Source organism: Cebidichthys violaceus, unplaced genomic scaffold, assembly GCF_023349555.1.
Source record: "Cebidichthys violaceus isolate CVI_PGR_0920_01 unplaced genomic scaffold, fCebVio1.0.p SCAF_16, whole genome shotgun sequence".
In the NCBI taxonomy this organism is placed as follows: domain Eukaryota; kingdom Metazoa; phylum Chordata; class Actinopteri; order Perciformes; family Stichaeidae; genus Cebidichthys; species Cebidichthys violaceus.
Window position 1 is genome coordinate 4,993,748 of NW_027176329.1, and position 16,398 is coordinate 5,010,145.

Sequence of the window (16,398 nt, forward strand, 5' to 3'; positions counted from 1 at the left end):
TCTGTCAAATCGTGTTCTTTAAAATGGCAACAGGAGTCTCGTTCGAGAGCCTAAAGAGACCTTTCATTTCATCTCGCAATAGATTCTTGGCTCCTTACTCTGACAGCTTTAATTGAGTTTGACATTTTGCTGCTATAAGTGAAATTATTTTTTCTGTTTTTGAGGAAGATAGAGCAGCACATATTTCAAAACTTGTTCAAAGAAATGTCAGAAATGATGGTATGTGTATCTAACTATGAAGCAAAGGATATCTGTCTTTCTGTGTGTCCTTTCCTTATCTAGAGAACCGCTCATTCAGTCTACTTCACACTTAGTGGGTGTGTTGAAGGGGACCGCATGGAGGGCTTTTTGTGGAATTTGGTGCAATTAAGACACCTGCCAGGCTCAATACTAAACTTTGAATAAACAAGCGAGCATTGCTCTGTGTAGCAGTGGGGGCGGGGCTTCAGGCCTCTGCAAACTGACTTCATAACGGCGGTAGTTATGTCAGAAAAAGTGACTAATACGTCTATTTGGTAATTAACTCCACAAAGTATATTTCACCAATGTTTCTGACCACAAGTAACAGAAACCTGGGTGTGTTTTTCAGGGGCCGATTTAGTGATTTGGGGGCCCCAAGCCAAACGCCGTCTTGCTTTACTTTCCACCCTTCCTCTAACTGGAAATGTTGGGATGGACAGTGGTAGAAGAAGAACTATTAACTATCAATAGGAAAACTATTATGAGTTACAACAGTAACATTATTCCATAACTTTCATATACAAACGTCAAAATACATCTATAGCTATTGGGGCCCTTTGGGATGTCCCACGGTTGCCCACCTTGCCTCATGGTAAAGTGTATTTCACCGGTGTTTCTGACCATAAGTAGCTGTGACCTGGGTGTGTGATGCTACTATGTCATGGCAGGTGTGTTGCTGAGGACCCAAGGAAGCTCAGTGTAGAGTGTGAAGTTGTTCGTAAGAGCGGTTCCTTGAGAAAGCTGCAACACCACAGGCTGAACAGGCACATTTTGAACCGGCGTATTTTTATTTATATATATATATATATATATATATATATATATATATATATATATATGTATATATATATATATGTATGTATATATATATGTATATATATACGTATATATATATATATATATATATATATATATATATATATACACATATATATATACATATAATATATATATACATATATATATATATATATACGTATATATATACATATATATATATACGTATATATATATATGTATATATATATATGAGACACAGCTCATGGAAGTATTGTACTTTAAAACTCATAGCGCATCATCATCTCGGACCTGCGTTGCGAATAAACATACATACAGTAAATCTGCTTCGAAATCGTAGGAAAACCAGACACTGCAGAACTTTGTTTTCTTCAGTATGACAGTAATCCAGTGGTAGTTGTCTGTACATGAATAGGTACGCTGCAAACAAGAACCACTTGTAGTTAATTTGGCATACTTTGAAAGGTGCCAGTTGGCCAAAATGAAAACAAATGTAGGCTACAACAAGGAGCTCCTTGGTGTTCATTAGTCGTCTTAGTCTGGCTTTACATTGAACTTTTGATAGAGAAATTGCACTTTAGAAAACCCCATTGTGCAAACAATAACCTCTGTTTTTTCACAACCTTTGTTCTTACCAGGTGTCTTGGATATGGGAACCCATTGATGGTCAAAGGGACAACATTGCTGTATACCACCCTATCTACGGACAGAGTTTTCCCAACCCGTCCTTCAAGGAACGAGTTACCTTCCTCCACAACAATCTGGAGAACCCGTCCATTAGAATCTCTCATCTAAAAATGTCCGACGCCGGCCGGTACACCTGCGAGTACGCCACCTACCCTTCTGGAAACGAACAGGGGACGACCAGCCTCGTCATGCTCGGTGAGTAGAGGGGCTGCACGTCCACGAAACACTCCATAAACCTCGTTCCTCCTACAGAGACAACAAGCTGCTGTATATTTCAGATGATGCTGTTTTTATCTAACGAGGACCGCAAAGGGTTACAGCACAGAGAGGTCAACAATATTTCCACGTTCTTGCTAAAAAGAGGGCCATGTTCCAAACAGGCTCTCAAAAGCCGTTCTGCTACGTGGGCTTTAACAAACTCCTCCCCAGCCATCTGCTTATCACTGCTTCCTACAAAAGAGTTCCCATCGGACCCAGACCCTTAAAAGAGGCAATTTACAGCATTTGATGAGTATTCTCAGGGTGCGTCCTGGTTACAATGAAAAACAAAGAAGCTTGGTTACAAAGATTGAGATTCAGACGTGGCACTACATGTAAAGTATGTGCGATCAGGTTGAGCTAATGGGTTGTTGAGCTTGTTTTACTCTACATATTGGTAGACTTTGTTTTAGTAAATTCATTTGATTACTATAATTACATTGGAGAAAATAGCTAAACCCAGGTTAATCTTTGAAAGTCAAGATTCAATGAAAAAGGCCTTGTGAAGCCTTTTAGATCACATCATCGGTCATATTGTGCACATATTTAGATTTAAAGTAACACTTAAACAGTTTGTTTTTTAAGCTGTGAACTAAATGACATGACTGTACTGTGATGAAATACATCAATGCTGGTGTTGGTGTGGACATTTCTTACCAAATCTATTTTAAAAATCGTCATTTCATGGTTGAAAATAGTTCAAAACGGCATCTTCAGAAAATCAGGGGGACAGCAGCCTGGTGAGCGGATGCGCTAGGGTTTGCGCTAGCTAAATTTGAGCTGCTACGGTTGCGATGGTCCGTCTCCCGAGCTGCTGCCCGCTCTTCTCCCGGCAGCGTAGTCTTCCAGCGGCAGGAATTGAGGCGGAGGGGACAAGAGGGGTCATTCTTGTCTCATTTGTGGTCTAATAAACCGTAAGTCCATCAAATGAAGTGCCACATGCCGTATTGCTATTTTCCAAACTACTGTAGGTGTCATATTTGTCGACACTGCGCCAGGGCTTTTGTCATTCGAAAGTGGGCGTGGTTTCATCTCTCAGCCCCTTACACACTTTGTTTTGCTTTCTATAAAGTAGTGCAGTGTGCAGACTTAGGCTCAGACCTGGGGACTGGAAGTTACACTACTATTTGCAAAAAAATTAACAAAAAATGGTATTCTTTGTATATCTATATCACCATCCAATCATCTTTTCGAGGTGTGTGTGGAGCATAGACTGTATATAAGAAGTGGACGTAGTCATGGTGACGTCACGCATTGGTTTTTTGACTGCCATTTTGAAGCCTCGAGTCCAGCGACCATAAAGTCATGTTCACAATGTTTACTGAGGGAATAAATCAAGAGAGAAGTAGAGTCACTCCTATACAACCTGTCTTCTTTTTCAGAGAATGATAGTCGGCTTCACTTGGCAGAAACAGAGGTTGCCGTCTGGTGTGAAGTCACAGTACTTTAAACTTTAGACTTTAAAGCATGACAGTGACTTCCATGTTGAATCACATTTAGATAGCGGATGTGCTAAAAAGCTCACTTAAGCTCACATTTATGGTTAGCCTTCATTCTTTTTCAAACAATAAATGGAGGCAATGTGTTGTGATGTGATGTATTTATTTGATATCTGGGTCAGTCTGATCAAAGAGTGGTTTGGCACAGTGAGATCCCAATGTAACAAGCGAGTGTCCCTTTTGCTGTTATGTCACTGTCTCCTTGTTGCTTTTGTCGACTTGCTTACACAACATTGCATTGTGCGTCGTGTTATCATAGTTTTTTAATGAAAGTAGCTGAATAGATGATGGCCTTTGCTGCAGTAACCTGCCATTGTGTTGTCACATTTTGTACACAAGTGCAGCACCAGGGTCAACCTCTGATGTGACCTTCTTGACATATTTGAACACTTAGACCTTTCGGTTTAATTAGAGTTAGATCTGTTTTGGCCAAATGTCTGAATTAATTACCTTGAGGACCTTAATTGTGATAATCAGATGAAATTCATTAACATAATCTCACCAGGAGGACGGAGGGAGAGCCATGTGGAAAGATCCTTTCATTTCGTATTGCTACAGCTCTGCTAATTAAACATCTATATCCAGGAAGAGGAGACGCCATTTTCTCGTTTCTGCCACTTTTGGATTTTATCCAATAAGTAAACTATCAATAAGTACACAGACCGTACAGCCCTGGTTAGTGTCACACTAAACACACAAATAGAACTAAAACTATAGGCCGACGCAGTTTTGTTGAGTTCTGTTTATTCTTGTCCTGCTGTTAGTTAGTAGTTGGCTTTCTTGTTTTCAAACGGCTGACTGTAAATGTAGGTTGTATGGACCCTGGAGTTGAGGTGAAATTCTGACCCCTGTTTCTTTAAATCATGTGGCCAAGTATAACACATTGCACCTTTAAGGTACTTTGAAGCCCTTATCCCAAAATAGCACTCCTCCGAATTATTATGCAGTCAAATCTGGATGTACAGATATGTTATACATATCTGTACATCCAGATTAGAACTGATCGACAGGAGCTACCGATATAGATCCAGAGTACAACTCCAGAACTTACCTGAGAGTTTTTTTCAGCATCATAGTAACCCAGTGATAGTTCTCTGTACATACATGAGTACACTGCAGAAAGGAAATAGCTAATAGTTCCAATTTGCCCAAATGTAAAACAAATAACCGCTACATGTAAGTCACTGACTCCATTGCATTTTCCAAAGCCACCAAATTATGGGAAACTGTAGTTCCATCACTTTATTATCGTAATCATGCCCCAAGTAAGACGAAGAATATTACTAGGAGAGCTTAAAATCCATTCATATCATTATGTAACGTTTGTAAATTCCAATCAACATGGTTGTTGTATTCCCGGATCACTGACACTCCTCCCTGTCCATTCATGAACTACGGTGGCCCTGAGAGCTCAACGCACTGCAACACAAGAAAACACATGCAAATAGAGACAACACGAAACATGTGGCGTAATATACACATATTTGCCATGTTGAAAACCTGTGGACATGTGGACAGGTGGCAACCTCCGGTTCTGACAAGTGAAGCCAATGTGGAATTGCGTAAAACTTGCATTCTCTCTAGTGTCCATCAGGGGGCGACTCCTCTGGTTGTATAGAAGTCTATTCTAAAATGACTCTACTTCTCTCTTGATTTATTCCCTCAGTAAACATTGTAAACATGAGTTTATGATCTCAATCTCTAGTTTAAGTCTTCTTCAGTACATCATGATGTTCATTTAGACAGTGTCAGACTTTGACAACTCCTGCTCTAATGAAATAATAAGTAGTAAATGATATAACTAGCACTAGGTAAACACTACTACTACTAACACCTGTTAACTTTGCTGTTCTTTCCCACTTATTAAGAGGCTAAACCGCTGCAAACATTTAGCAAATAAGCTCAGAAATTTGAAATCTCAAAAACTGCTCAAAAACTCACTGTCGTGATTTAAAAAACAACAACTGAGTATTTAGTTGCTGTTAGCATGGGACACATCCTGTTTCTAATTGGAGACAGCTGGTGTTATTCATCCACCCACATGTCCTCCCATTTGCACGCCGCTTACAAAGGACTGATATCTGGCGTCTCTCTCACTCTCTCTCTCTCTCTCTCTCTCTCTCTCTCTCTCTCAGTTTACAGCGCTGGGGAGACTTCATGCTTGAATGTGAATAACGACGGTTCCCTGGATTGTTATATAGGAGTGCCGTGCTTACAGTATATGGCCCGTAGCGTCAGTGGTTGTACGATAAAGAGCGTGTACACTCAGAGCTCCTATTATAGTAGCGCGCTGACGGGAGGATCCAATATGTTGCACTCTGAACTGAAACGGTGCATTTTCATGAACTCATATTCCGTGCAGTTGCATGCAATCCCTCTGGTGCTTTTCCCTTTTTTTGTCAGGGTGACATTTTTGAGCCCTTTTTTTTTTCTCTTTTTCTTGCACAAACTGGGTGCAATCTCATAACAATTTATTTATTCAGTGACTGCTGTACAATCAAAGGAAGAATTAAAAGAAAGATGGATTTCTGAAAGCTATGTTAATTTGTTGCCGCCTCAAATGTGGGTCAGGGGATTCCTTATCTGCCACACGAAAATAGTTCACAAAGAGTCACTGTGGAGACACAATAGGAGGCCATAATTAAAATATATTCATTACAGTACCCCAGTAATTGCAGCCAGTATGGTTCATGGAAAGGAATGTTTCACAAATCCTTTTATGTGTCCTCCCAGCTGCCCCCCCCCCCCCCCCCCCCCCCAGTAGTTTTTAACCTTCACAAAACAATACAAGAGAACAGAGCAGGCAGGAGATGCAGAACTTGGCCGTCTTGTAGAGAGAGAGAGAGAGAGAGAGAGAGAGAGAGAGAGAGAGAACGTGGTGCGACATTCTGGCGGGCTCGCAGACGGACGTGGGCTAAGCCTCCTAAACGGCTGCTGCTGGCACAATGCGGAGGTAGAGTGGGAAATACCTGCTGGAGAGCTCACTGACTCTCCCTTTGTCCGGAGTTCCAGCCGTGCCGAGCTCTCTGGGAAAGATTTCCGGTCCACGTAAATGCACTCGTCGAACTAAGTGTCTCAAAGTCACTGGAAGACGGTCCCTTTTTACCTTATTGGATGTGGAATCCATACGAGCCAATCACATTAGATCCTTATCGAATCCACAACCGCTGGCAGCCAATCATATTACATTTTATTGGATACAGAGGCACCGGCACCCCCAGTCATATCACAACTTATTTAAGTGTGAATACATAATACTGACAGCCAATCGTGTTATAACTTATTGGATACAGATCCACCGCCAGCCAATCGTATTACCTCTGATTGGGGTGTGAATAAAGAATCACTCACTTGGCAGTGAGTGATATAATATCGTCCTGGATGGGGACCATACAAAATGGATGGAAGCCAATTATATTGCATCTTATTGGATATAGTGTAGCCAGCTGGACAGAAATACAATACAGTATCTTATTTATTTTTTGAATCCTCCTCATCGTTTTGGCTTTGAAGAGGGAGGGGGGGGGGGGGGGGGGGGGGGGCAGTGAGAGGACTGCACTGATCAAAGCAGTGAATGCAGAGATTGGAGGGAAGCTTCTGCAGAGATGACTCAAGGGTGGAGACGATCCCTGATGGGTGGAGCCACTTTTCTGGCACAGCTCATGGCCCACTAATGAAAGTTTTGCAATATTTATATATTTGCAGTACAGTATTACAGTACAGTCCCTGGAAAAACTGCTGTATTACAGTTTTTGTCCATTGTACTCAAACATAAATAAACGATAATAAACGAACATTCATAAAACTGATCAGATAAAATGTATGAACATTCAAAGGCTTGCTTTAAAATTCTTTATTTTCAAATGTACTAACTTACATATCAGATACATTACTGCATTTAATAGCTACAACTGCATTTTAGTTGTAAATGCTTTGGTCACATTTGAAAAGGTGAGTTTAGACAACATTAAACATAACTGGATCATTGGAATAGCCGTCATTCCAATGTTGAAACTATTCATGAACATAAACTGCACCTACCAGGGACAGAATAAATAGCATATTCAAACTCTTTCAGCATGAAGTATGCAAGAACATATTTAATATCATTCAAGGTAAACCTTCTTTACATTAAAGGGCCAGTGTGTAGCTTTGTTAGCAGAAATGGAATATATTTTTCATAACTATGTTTTCACTAGCGTATAATCACCTTTTTGTTAGCTTGGAATAAGTCCTTCACATCTACATAGGAGGCGAGTCCGCCATGTTGCAACTGCATGTTTCTACGGTAACCCAGAAGGGACAAACTAAACACTGGCTCCGGAGAGAGCCTTTAACGGTTTTACATTACCTAAAGGCCTCCGTAGTGGAACTTGAGAAACTGCGGTAACGTAAGCTGCGGAGGGCAAAGCCGTGGTCCCCCCAGCCGACGTCTGAATGCCTGTTATAGTGTGTATGGCATCAGAGCTAGGCCAGCAGCGTTAGCGCCAGCGTTAGCGCCAGCGTTTTGCGCTTGGAGGCTCACGTTACCGCAGTCTTAAAAAGCGAGGAGTGAACAGAGATGCTAGTCTATATTCCATATGCTGCAAGTTACTCGGCAGTCTGTTGCACTAAAGCATTTTGAAACGCTTCTTACACTTAGATCACCAGTGGTAGCGATGTCATGTTCAACAGCTGATTGTGGCTTGCATCTTGCAGATGCACTCCTGTGGGGCTCTTGCATGCATCGATCGTTGGAATGGCTTTGATTCGTGAATAGTGTCAAAAAGAACGCCAGATGAAATTACCTCATGCTGCAAATCGCAGAACATTTGGTGAAACCTTTAGCTGTTTTGGTAACCTTGTCAGCAAAGCTTAGTATTTCAGCATCAGTCATGCCAAAATATGAATGTATGTGGAAGTAGTAGTATGGCTTTAAACCTCAGTCTTTGCTGACCCATTGAATCCAGCTGCTGATGGAAATAGATGCCCTCCTCCTTCTCAACATCTGCTTTCCAGGCGTTCCTTACTCAAGCCTTATGGCCCTAATAGCTCCAGTCGGCTGCAAACAGCAGTAAGAATGTGTTGTGTAGCCTCCAGGTCAGCTCCCAGGTGAAAGCATTTGTAAGCGTGAGAAGCTGGGTCTTGCTCCGAAGAAACAATCCTTCTGTGGATGAACAAAGGTTAAAGAGAAATTACAGTCCTGATGACAAACCGCAGGGGTATTTGTTCAGTTTATTTATTGGTGCTTTTACGAAAACCATATCTTAATTGAATAGTAATGTATTGACTCCCCGGACCTTCAAGGGTTAGGAGAGATAAACCAAACAAAACAGGCGTAGAGCCCTTCACTGAGGAGTGTGTCAGTCAGCAGAACACAATAACAGATGTTGCTACATCGCTGCGCAACAACCTTGGTTGAATTGGAACAGCTTCCACCATTCTTTGTGTTGTTGATAACAGACAGAGGAAGGTGGAAAAAAAAGAAAGAAAAGGCTTTGAGTTTATATTTGCCCTCAAGAAGGAGCACCGAATCAATCGAAATGCAGTTAAATGCGGCAGCACAAAGGGGCTTGAAACACGAGGCCTCGAGGTGCTTTTTGTATCTGTATTCAGAGGCGAGTCTGAGCCGGGTTTAGAAGTCAAAATGATGTGATTTCAGCTTTTCGTTTTTGCATAACAAAAGTGACATTGTAAATTATGATTTCTTTTTTTTCTCCTTCTTACATTTTAGGCACTTAGCTAACGCCCTCAAGCTTAAATCGGCTGAATTACCCTAAAGCTTAAATTAATGCATTTAGTCAACATTTCTAGCAGCCAATAATGAGTTGTCACAACAACACACGCAGCGGAATAATTGCAATATAAAGTATCCCTGCGTTACTTGAATATTCATGTATCGTTAACAATTGAGGAGACATAGAGAGCCAAACAGATGTTTTGTTTTTTTTCAAACAATGTCTGGAAATATTCAGCAGCAGCATGTCAAGCTGAGAGGAAATGTTTACAAACCTGGGCAGCTGGTTAGACATGAATTTCAAAAATGTAACAAGATCCAGAAGCCTTTATTGATTTTTGGCTAATGTATGCAGCAAAGTAGAAAATACACCAAAAAAAATACATCACTTGGCTGCCTTCATCAGGATACAGCAGTAAATAAATCCATGTTTAGGGAGGGAGAGGAGGAGGAAACACTGAGCCAGGGCTGCTGGATCCAAATATGTCTGCTCTGCAGGCTCAGTCTCAGCGTTACCAGACATTGTTCGATGATTCTGCTTCATGCTGAAAACCTAGTTGATCTCTGGTTGCATGTTGCAGTTGATGCAAGTAACCTGGTGGATTTATTTTGGACGGTTCACACTGACTTAAGGAGTTGAAATGATTTTTAAGAACGATTGAACGATCTGTATCGGTCGATTCGGCTCATCACCAATCTGTACCGTGATCCAAGTTACATTTGCTCACCTTTCTTTCTGCTGATCCGTGACTCAAAACCGTGATACTACGATCTGACACTTTTAGTTAGGAATGTTAACATTTTGCAATTAGCACAAACACAAAGTGCAGCTGATGCTCATGGGAATGTTCTGCAGTCAATTAAGTATTAACAAAAGAATTGGAGGAAATAAAATGTTGGCGCTGGATCAAAAGTCAGGGGAACATGAATGTTTGTACTGAAATTCATGGCATTCCATCCAATAGTTGCCCAGACCTTTCACTTGTAAACAGTCATGGTGGTGCAATGGGAACCTCTGGGAACTATGAATGTTACAGAATTCCATGGCAGCCCATCCATTAGTGCTTTAGATTTTTGAAAATCTGGACCAACCAGTGGTGCACAAACCCAATGACGTCGCCATCCATGGAGCCAGGCTGCTAAAATGTGAAGTTCAAATGGACTCCATCAGCCTCTGAACAGATACAGACTGTACAGATTGCTTCAAACGTTTTAAAAATGTTAGCACAACCCATATAGGAGATGATTCTGGGTCAAGTTTGGTTGAGTTAAGGAGGTAAATGGGTCAGCTATGGCTTGGTAAGGGGGTCCAAAAGTGGCTTGTCTCTTAGCCACGTGTGCACAAGATAAGTGCAGCATTTGCATACTGGGCCAAGTGCAACAAGCCACTTGTAATCCGGTTTTAGAAGCCGGGTCTTCAGAAGGCCACAGTGTGGCCGGGGTCTGGCCCAGTTCTGCACACCACCAAGGTTAAGTTGGTGTCCCTGCAGCCAGAGTGCGATGGCTTCGTCACTGCTATTGCCTGGCAGAATGTGGGCCAAATGTAAGTAATAATGTGGGTCAGTACTGGGCTTCACTAATTAGCTTCCTGGGTGTCTGGAAGGTTCCAACACAAACTCTGTGACTATGACAGATGTCAGCTGTCCCGTGTGAATGCCACCTTAATTCAACAACAGCCGGCTTCACACTCGGTTACAAATCTTCACCCTTGGCAGATATGCCCGACTTGTTTATGATTCAAACTGGCAATCTTCCAGTCACGGGCCTTGATCTGTAGCTGCTTGCCAAGGCGAAAAGAAAGTCTTAGAAAAGTGTCGGATTCAAGTTAGGGCAGACATCTGCCTCGCCAAAGGGACAGCGTTTCAGAGCAAATGTCTCGCTGAAGGAAGGCAAGCAAATGTAAGAGGATGTGTAGAAAAGTTTAGAAATGCAAAGCTTTTGTAATAAAAAATACTCAATCCTTAGCTAAACACTCAGCAAAATGCAAATTGAATACTTGAATTGAAAGCATGTGGTGAATATGACTTCTACAGAAATGTGTTCACCTTTTAAGCTTCTTAAGTGCTTGGTTTCATAAACCAAACACACCTCCGGCAGCTAGCTGTGTTTGGAAACATTACTTTATGTCTCCCTGTCAGTCTCTGCCATTCAGCCTATTGATAATATCAAAGGGGTGGCTGGGGGGTAGGGGGGGGGGGGGGGGTTATTCAGCTGCGTTAGCATAGCTTTATAATTACTCTGTACGGAGAATGCCTCCGACTGATATGAGGAAAATGCCTGGGTCCACACCTTTGACACGAATAGACGGTTTCTTGGATGAAAAACAATCGATCCAATGAGCGACTAACAATTTGCCAATCAGCACCACGGGGGGGGAACGCCATCATTGCCAAGCGCTGACACGTCAAGACACCGTTGAGACGGCACGTCTTCTCGATATCCGTTAAGTTTTACTTGACTCCTCTTGACCTCAAACTCCAACAAAAGTAGTGTGTTGGCTTGGCTAAGCAAAGGTGTTTACTTAATGAAGTAAGATTCAGGCGGATACGTGGGTCCCTAGTGATCGGTTTGGGGAAATTGAATCTTCCTCCCCCACTGAGAGTGGAGGCAATGCTTAATACAGCATGGCAGTGTTGAGATATTTAGCAGCCGAGCAGTAGCAGAAAACGTCCAACCACTTTCAGAATGAATGGAAATATAAACTTTGGTGTCAGTCCCTTAGAATGAAAGAGCGAGGACTTCATTCACCAAAGAACACAGAAAGACACATCTCTCCACCATCAGTGGAGAAATGTGTCTCAATAATTGCCTGACTTTTCCTGAAGAGTTAAGTCTTTCAATTTTCACTATGTCCATCAAATCTCTCTAAACACACAGCCACATGCAACTGATTGAAAGGCATTAATGGGGGAAATCTACCAAATCACATCCAGCAGGAAAAAAAAGTCAATTGAAACACTTGACATCACGAAATAATGGAATTCACTGACATTTACGGATTGATTGATAGTGTGTCAGAAGTAGTTGTTTTTTTTCCATTTTCATGGAACATTGCCACTTTGTAGGACGAGTCCAGTTCGATTTAACGAAGCTCATGTGATGGTAGAAGGAACAGCAATGTTTTTCAAATCACTGCTGTAATGTGAAAGCCTCTCACTGTGACTGTTGGTATGTTTGATCTGTCTCTTGAATTGGGGTGACCACCTGCAAAGAAATGTAGGAGGATGAAGCTCACTGGAAACCTGTTGGTTAATGTCCAAACATGCGTACTAATTGGGGCCGAAGACAAAAGGCTGTTATTCTACCATTCAATGGGCTTTGTTTTGGAATATTTTAAGAGCACACCAACTCCCTCCTCTGCTAACCCTAACCCTTTCTCCCCCTTCCCCCCCCCCCCATCCTCTGCCCCTAGCCAAGCCCAAGAACTCCGCCAACGTTGTGACCGTCCAGGCCGGCTCCAAGTCGGTGGTGGTGGCCCAGTGCGAGGCGGCGGACGGCAAACCGGCGGCCACCATCAAGTGGCTGGCATCGGTCGGAGGCAACCACTCGACCAGCACCACAAACGGGCCGGACGGCACGGTAACGGTTCGCAGCGAGTACCGGCTGGTCCCCACGCCGGCGGATAACGGCGGGGAGGTGACCTGCATGGTCGACCAGAGGACACAGGAGCAGCCGTGGGTTCACCCTGTCAAGCTCTCGGTGGAATGTAAGGACATTTATGTTCACATTACAATGTCCACTTGGACATAAAACACAAATGATGCCTAACATTAAGGGATACTTTTTTGTTATATGTGTCACAGGTCCAATCGAGGATACAAGTAACTTTAGGCCTTTAGGCCTTTACTTTGGGAGTCACCTGCAGACCCTTCACCACTAATCTATAGACACTACACAGACTGCCTAATATAGAAAACGATCAGTCCACACCTTTATACCCCCCCCCCCCCCCCACACACACACACACACACACACACCCTCATCCTCTTCTGAAACACTTCCAAATCACTTCTCTAATCATCTAAATAGCAAAAAAAACAACAGCTGGTCTATTTACTGTAAAATCAGAGAACATATTTCTGTTTTGCATAGTTTGAACACTGTGGGTGTAACGCATTACATAACTCATTTGTTGTAAAAGTCATTCTTTCTCTAATGCATGGCTGTGTAAAGGCCCATGTACAAGTACCGGACCCTCTTCAAAAGGGCAGAGGCAAGAGTCTTGAGATACGATACGTATCGTGACACAACCATTCAATATATTATTTATTTATTTTTTGATCTAATTTAGATTAGGTATAAAATACAAAAACTTGGGTAATTTAAAAAGTGGATTGTTTTTAAAGCAAAACCTGCTGAAGAATTGACATAAATAAGAAAGAATAGCAATTCAAACAAATCATTATGTCAATGACCGGTTATGTTTGAATGTCACCATGCCAATCACGACACATCTTCAGGTAGAGATAAACGTGTTTTACCAATGCTAGCTAGCTAACGTTCCCTTGATACAGTGAGCCAATGATCGCGTTTTGAAAGTAAAGAGTGACGTGAGAGAAAACCTCATCACATTGAAAATCTCCTGATTGACGGTTTCAATTCTCAAACAAAACAAACTCGGTTGTCACTTTCCGTTTTTCACCCGTGTCTTCCGGCACTTGTCACCTCGTGAGATTTAACAACTTGACTTTCACCATAATGTCAGACAATTATAATAACAATCAGAGCCTGTCATGGCAAAAACTAACTTTTAGTGCAGATAACTGCCGGTGTCAGCTAGCCTTGATAGGACTTCATTGCAGGCATTTGACTGAATACTAAACCAACTTCAGAAATTGTTGTCTCTATTCATCAATTAGACACAAAAAAACATTGGAAAATATGGTCCAGGTTGAAAAATACCAAAGTTACCCTTTAAGCCCTCCCCTAAAGCCAACTATGCTTTGGCTAAAGTTGTTCTAAACTTTTGTTTTACACCCACATGACTTTAGTTAGCCAATCCATTAACTAAAGTCATTTAGTTTAACTGATACAATTGTAGTAAATGAAATGGCATGCATGCGTTCGAGTCAGCCTACCAGTACGGCAATCCATCCACCTTTCCTTCTCAGTGTGATTAGCTGCACAACAACAGGGCGGTGTGCGCCGCATTAATTGCAGCATCCTTCAAGGTCTTTGTGTTTCTCCTTAGTTGTTCATTTTGAAGCAGATTGTGACAAATGAATCCAGAATGCTGTGATTACGCTCAGTGTGATGGCAGACGAAAACAGATGCCTGTGTTAACACCCAATCCTACGCCTACGCACCAACTTTAAGAAACAGCTCTTTAAAAAAAGGAAGTTGCATATTATCTTGGCACTTCTCACCTTTTTACTTTCGGGAGTACTGACAATCAAGGCACATGTTAACACACACACACACACACACACACACACACACAATGCTTTCATCTAATGCCTTCTTATAATCTGCATTTTTTAGATGACACACACAAACACACATATAATCAAACTGCCTGTGAAGTTGCGGCGGGAAATAACGTGAAATACATATTAGAAACTCGTCAAGGTGAACAGAAGACCCTCGGCTGCACATTCGTTCATGGGGTTAAGCCCACACGCCAAGCTGTCAAATTCCCTTTACTGGCTTTAAAGTTACATATAAACACATACCGTATACTCTGTGAGTATGTGATCAGATTTAGCATCTATATTTGTGCTTTATTTGCACGCGTGGGCGAATAGAAATTATGCATACACCATACATAAGGCTGAGGGATCACACCTATCAAGCTGTCTGTATGTGGGCTGTATTTGCACTTACTGTACACGCAGTATTATTCTCTAGACCTAACGTTAGCTTAACTCTTTAACCCTTAAAACCAGCCCAGAATCGAGGTGACCACCGGGCAAAAGTGTCCCCACTCTGAACATTGGTCCCCACAAAGATAGAAGCACCGGAGTGTGCACACACACCGCGACTCCTCGTTGTGTGTGTGTTAGTTTAGTGATGGTGTGAGGGATCATGTCTCCTGTCCCCTGTGTAACTCAGACCAGCATCTATAGGTCAACGCTCTCTAGGGGGGAAACACACACACACACACACACACACACACACAGTCACTCATGACAACGCACACACACCGTCCTCTCCTCACACTCCTGTCTCCGTCTCTCTTTGTCAGTCTCTCTCTCTGTGAAGGGAAAAGAGAGCTAAGCGCTTTCTGCTCTGCCAGTTTTAACTTCCGACACACATCGCTTTGGTTTTGCCTTCACTGTAAAGTAAGACTCTTGTGAGAGTGACGCAAACTGATTTTCACTTCCTCCCGACATAAGAGTGCCGTGATTTTTCGGGGGAGAAAAGCTCTTTCAGGTAGGTGGGCTGTAATGTCTCCACGCCGGCGACAGCTGTGCCCAGAGGCATGCCGTTCTCGGATTGTCTGTCCGTCCACACAAACGTCCAGCTAATTCTTGTGAACGCGATATCTCAGGAACGCCTTGAGACTCAAGGCGTTCCTGAGATATCTCATTCACTCAAGGCTTGAGTGAATGTCTTCAAATTTGGCACAAACATCCACCTCGACTCAAGGACGCACTGATTAGATTCTGGGTAGTCACAATTTGTCTTTTAAATCATTAAATCATTTTTCGTCCGTAACTCAACTTCTAGTTTACTCAGGAGTCAGCGTAGCTTACACACACCTCTATGCAACATTTTGACACGGATTAATAAAACAATAAGAGTTTCATGAAGACAGTGATCCTGTTTACTATCAATCCTCTACCTCGGCCTTACAGCCCCGCTGATCTTTAAAGCTTCGTGATTGTTTTTGTTTTTAACTAGATGTCGTGTGAAGATATCAAAAACGTGAATTCTTGATTTCTTCATCTCATGTCGAGCCTAACTTCAGCGGATCATAACATATCTGGTATGGAATTAATCTGCAGATGCTTTGCTACCCCAACCGGCCAGTTAAGAGGAGTGAGTAGTCAGCAGACAATGACGGCAATACATTTATTTTAAATGTGAATCACCACAACCACGAGAAGTCCTTAAATGTACAGTCATGAATGACCACAAAACATATCAGGCTTATGGTTGCAGTAGTATGTGAGATTAGCCTTGGACAGACAGACACACACACGCACACACATAACCAAAAGCATGATCTCCCCACAGGCCTATGCCTGGCGGAGATAA

The 16,398-nt window shown here is 42.2% G+C and overlaps 1 protein-coding gene across 2 annotated transcripts in view; it reads left to right on the forward strand.

Moving 5' to 3' along the window:
- The window catches only part of pvrl2l (PVR cell adhesion molecule related 2 like), a 283,481-nt gene that overhangs the window by 114,803 nt on the left and 152,280 nt on the right, over positions 1-16,398 (forward strand). For both annotated transcript variants that reach the window (XM_068710852.1, XM_068710851.1), the window contains exons 3-4: positions 1,677-1,920; positions 12,611-12,904. In XM_068710852.1, the coding sequence (XP_068566953.1) occupies positions 1,677-1,920; positions 12,611-12,904 (538 nt within the window). The remainder of the gene's footprint in view (positions 1-1,676; positions 1,921-12,610; positions 12,905-16,398) is intronic.